Here is a 5,068-nt window from a genome sequence, read left to right on the forward strand (position 1 = left end):
AACTTAGCAACATGATTTAGTAGTGTTATCCCTTCATAGATGCAACTTAGCAACATGATTTAGTAGTGTTATCCCTTCATAGATGTAACTTAGCAACATGATTTAGTAGTGTTATCCCTTCATAGATGTAACTTAGCAACATGATTTAGTAGTGTCATCTCTTCATAGATGTAACTTAGCAACATGATTTAGTAGTGTTATCCCTTCATAGATGTAACTTAGCAACATGATTTAGTAGTGTCATCTCTTCATAGATGTAACTTAGCAACATGATTTAGTAGTGTTATCTCTTCATAGATGTAACTTAGCAACATGATTTAATAGTGTTATCTCTTCATAGATGTAACTTAGCAACATGATTTAGTAGTGTTATCCCTTCATAGATGTAACTTAGCAACATGATTTAGTAGTGTTATCCCTTCATAGATGTAACTTAGCAACATGATTAAGTAGTGTTATCCCTTTATAGATGTAACTTAGCTACGTGATACGCTGATATTTAATTGAGGTACTTCTAATATAATGGCACTTGTCTACAAACACGCAGACATCAAATGTTAATGTAAGAATTAAAAAATAAGTAGCATTATTTTAAAACAACGTTTCGGTGTTCGAAGATCTATATTATCTAGCGAAAAGAAAGTCGGTTGATTTCCTAAAAATGAACTTTTCTATTTGGAATAAAATTAAGGTAATGATTAACTGTTGTTATCTAGATTCTAGAAGTATGATATGAATAGATATAATATATGTATGTTTATTTCATAAGAACTTAATGAAACAGACTGTTATTAGCTCGCTATATGGACGTTTCTATAAAGTTTTTTGTTATTTTGTATATTTGTAATTATCTTTCGTCACAGCTTTAAGATCTATAAGATCAGTTGAATCTAATTAGTTTGTCGTTACTTCTAATTTTCTGTTATTATTTGCTTGTTGTTAAGCGGAAAGCTACACAATAGGTTATCTGTGCTATGCCCACCACAGGTATCGAAACACGGTTTTTAGCATTCAGTTTTTCCCGCTAAGCCTTAAGGTGGCTTGGTAATATTGGGTTATAGCTTGATTCGCATTACTAGAGATTATACTGTAATACGATGTGAATTTGTAATCATCTCGTGAACTTTACCCATCGAATAAGTCCGCGTGTCAAAGGTCACGGTAAGTACTCACAATTCATGTCCACCGTAACAGTCGAAGACAAGGGCGAAATTTGGTCGTAATTGGAAGCTCGGCAACTGAAAGCCGCCATTAGGTCGTGTCTCTGTAAGGCTGGAATCATCAGTTCGTTAGTAATGGTTCCTTTCTCCGTGATGTTGAATGTATCATCAAGAAGAACGGATTCTCTCCACCACGTGACGTTTGGTGAGGGAACACCTATCGGATGACAATAACAATTATGCAGAGAAACATTAAGTGGCTTGGACGTATATGACATTAATACCTAAATTAAAAAGAAATATGAATCTTACTTAAATACAGTTAAATACAGGTAAATGCAGGGAAAATGTGCATTTAAAAAAAAGTAATCCGTGGAATAACAGAGCTAAGAGAGACCTAAGCCTAGTTGGCATTATATTTACAGGACAAAACGTAGCCACGTTGACACTACGTTTATAAATGAAACCTAAGCCTAGTTGAAATGTTTTGTAGTTTAAGCACAAAACCACACAATGGGCTATCTGTGCTATTCCTACCACGGGTATCGAAAACCGGTTTCTAGGGTTTTAAGTCCGCAGACATACCGCTGTGCCATTAGGGCGGGGGGCAGTTAAAATTGTATTTACAGAAAAAGGCTAAGCCTAGTTGACATTGTAATATAGGACAAAGCTAAACCAAGTTAAGCCTAGTTGGCACTGTAATTGAAAGGTGTTGTATGAAACATCAATGACTTAGAAAAGTGGGTTAATTGTTTTAATAAGCACTTTGGTCAATGTAATTTAAACGTAAATCATTCTCATAAAAAGAATTTGAAAACTTAATGTTCAAACTAATCCTGCACCAAATAAACAAAGAAACCTAAAAATAAGAAACAAAACATAAATGCACAATTTATCGTATTGTTTTTCTAGTCTAAAAAGTGAAATATGTCTGTTATTTGTTAAACACAAAGCTACACAATTAGCTACCTGTGCTGTGCCCACTACGAGCATCGAAACCTAATTTTTAACGTTATAAGCCTTCAGACTTTACCGCTGAGCTATTGGGGGAGAGGGCAATGAAATATAAATAACTTATAGATTCTTAAGCCTAAAGAATATGTAAACAGTCACAATTTTTCAGGTAATTTTTGTCATAAAATATAAAAACCAATTTAAAATTTCTACGTACATATAGATTTCTTCGGAAAGAATAAGACAATAAAGAAATGATAATATATATATCGATTAAATAAAAATCAAATTTTTACAATTGTAATTACAAAAGTGATTTGTGAACGAGAATAGCAAAATAAGCCGCTTTACCTCCAACGACATCACAATAAATAAACAAAGAGTGTCCTTCATTATATGGCCCAATTAGACTCCTCAGTATCTTTCCGTTGTGGTCTTTAATCACAGGCTTCTTGGGCGGCTCTGTAGGAAATACGAAGAAAACTTCCAACCATTTTGAAATAAGATAATTAGTTTTATTCACGAAAATATGCCCGGAACAGCTTTGTTCTTTAGAGAATATTTAACAGATAACTCCTATGTCTCAGCTTATGTGTTTCTTAACCCTAGATGATGGCAGTAACCATTAAATTGCACGTGCTGAAAGTCTTTTCATTCGGTCATATAAATGTTAGTAGAATAAAAGAAAAGATCCATTAGTAATTCAAAGAAGCAATGATACAGTGATAAGAATACGAAAACGGATAAAACTAATTGAGAAATGAGATAAAGCACGACACGTTTTTATAAATATTCCTACTAAAAGTCACGAGAAAATTGTTTTATTGTTGCTGTTCTGGTAATAATGGAGTAAGTACCTTTCAATTTAACATCGTTTTATGCTTATCGAGGATGATTCGAATAAAGGGTGGTTTCTTCTGCTGTCAGAAATTAGTTGTTAGATAAATAAACTTGAATAGACCACTTTATTACATCAAGGGTTGAGTTTTGTGAATCAATGATTAAAATGTTTTAATATCAGTTACGTAAACTTTATATCGCGCCAGTTTTCCTTAATTTACGTTTTTTTTTATAATTTCGTTTCGTTGTCTTAGAACAAAGCCACACTGGGCTGTCTGCTGTGGCCACCGTTTGGTTTGTTTTGAATTTCGTACCTAATTTATCATTGGAAGACCAGAGGGAAGGCAGCTAGTCATCACCACCCACCGCCAACTACTCTTTTACTAACGAATAGTGGGATTGACCGTCATATTATAACGCCCCCACGGCTGAAAGGGCGAGCATGTTTGGTGGGACGGGGATTCGAACCTGCGATTCGCAGATTGCGAGTTAAGCGTTCTAACCACCTAACCATGCCAGGCCCGCTGGGAATCTAACCTCGGATTTTAGCGTTTTAAGTCTGTAGACTTATCACTGTCCCACATGAGGACCTTTTTTCTAATAACTCCTACTGTAGTTTGTGTGTTTGTTTTAGAGCAAAGCCACATTGGGCTATCTGCTGTGTCCATCGCGAGGAATCGAACCCCGGATCTTAGCGTTTTAAGTCTGTAGACTTATCACTGTCCCACATGAGGACCTTTTTTCTAATAACTCCTACTGTAGTTTGTGTGTTTGTTTTAGAGCAAAGCCACATTGGGCTATCTGCTGTGTCCAGCGCGAGGAATCGAACCCCGGATCTTAGCATTGTAAGTCCTTAAACTTACCGCTGTCCCACCAGGGGACGTCTAATATAATTTAAGTAACTTTAGTGAATAATGCACGTTTAAAGCTCAATGATTATGTTACTTTTTCTTTCAGTATGTATTGTTATAACACAGTTATTTCGATCTCTGTATAAAATATCTTAATGTTTTTAATCATATCTTTGGATGGTTTTCAAACGTTGTTTAACCTTGTGTAATATATATATCTTCCATATCAACATTGTATTGCCAATTCTATGTACTGATTTCTTTTTCGAGACTTTTTTTTTTTTTGGCCTTCAGTAAATTCATACCTCACTGTCACTTTTTTCGGGAGATTTACCCGGGTTCGATACGAAGTAGGCGAGAAAGAAAACATGCTTTGTTTCTATAAAATACATCATTTCTATTCCCAAGACAAAAGCAAAAATTGGAAAAAGCACTCAAAGGGGTTTCCAGCTCCCATTAATCCGATCAATTCAACTGAGGCTCAAGCATTCGCGGAAAATTCAGATGAAGCTGAAAAGTTTCGCTGATATAAGCAAAACTAATGCTGTATTAACTGAGAGCCAGAAAATAAATCTTAAAAGCACGAACACCAAAGAAATACTTGTAAAGATATCTAAGCTTCCGTTATCAGAACCCTGTCAAAGTAAGCAACCAGAATATACGAAACATGATATACATAAACCAGAGTTTAATAGAGTACACACTCGAAATGAACACTGAAAGTGGAAAGCTTATCGGTTACTTACTACTCGGGTGTTAATTATGGCAATGTCATTTACAGCCAAAATACGAGTATACTGATGATAATTTAGGACAATTTCGTAAACAGTGCTTTTTTAATACTAACAAATAATTTTATTTTTTCACTACAATAACTTAGCTTATCAAGTTATTAGTAATTATACTTTACTAGATTAAACCAGTATTATCAAGTGATTAGTAATTATACTTTACTAGATTAAACCAGTATTATCAAGTGATTAGTAATTATATTTTACTAGATTAAACCAGTATTATCAAGTGATTAAAATTATATTTTACTAGATTAAACCAGTATTATCAAGTGATTAAAATGATATTTCACTAGATTAAACCAGTATTATCAAGTGATTAAAATGATATTTCACTAGATTAAACCAGTATTATCAAGCGATTAGTAATTATATTTTACTAGATTAAACCAGTATTATCAAGTGATTAAAATGATATTTCACTAGATTAAACCAGTATTATCAAGTGATTAAAATGATATTTCACAAGATT

General features: G+C 33.8%; 1 protein-coding gene across 1 annotated transcript in view; it reads right to left on the minus strand.

Moving 5' to 3' along the window:
• The window catches only part of LOC106473733 (hemicentin-2-like), a 31,293-nt gene that overhangs the window by 25,107 nt on the left and 1,118 nt on the right, over positions 1-5,068 (minus strand). The window contains exons 2-3 of the mRNA XM_022402125.1: positions 2,466-2,576; positions 1,174-1,377 (exon numbers count right to left, since the gene is read on the minus strand). Coding sequence (XP_022257833.1) covers positions 1,174-1,377; positions 2,466-2,576 — 315 coding nt within the window. The remainder of the gene's footprint in view (positions 1-1,173; positions 1,378-2,465; positions 2,577-5,068) is intronic.

Source organism: Limulus polyphemus, unplaced genomic scaffold (assembly GCF_000517525.1).
Source record: "Limulus polyphemus unplaced genomic scaffold, Limulus_polyphemus-2.1.2 Scaffold6449, whole genome shotgun sequence".
Taxonomy (NCBI): domain Eukaryota; kingdom Metazoa; phylum Arthropoda; class Merostomata; order Xiphosura; family Limulidae; genus Limulus; species Limulus polyphemus.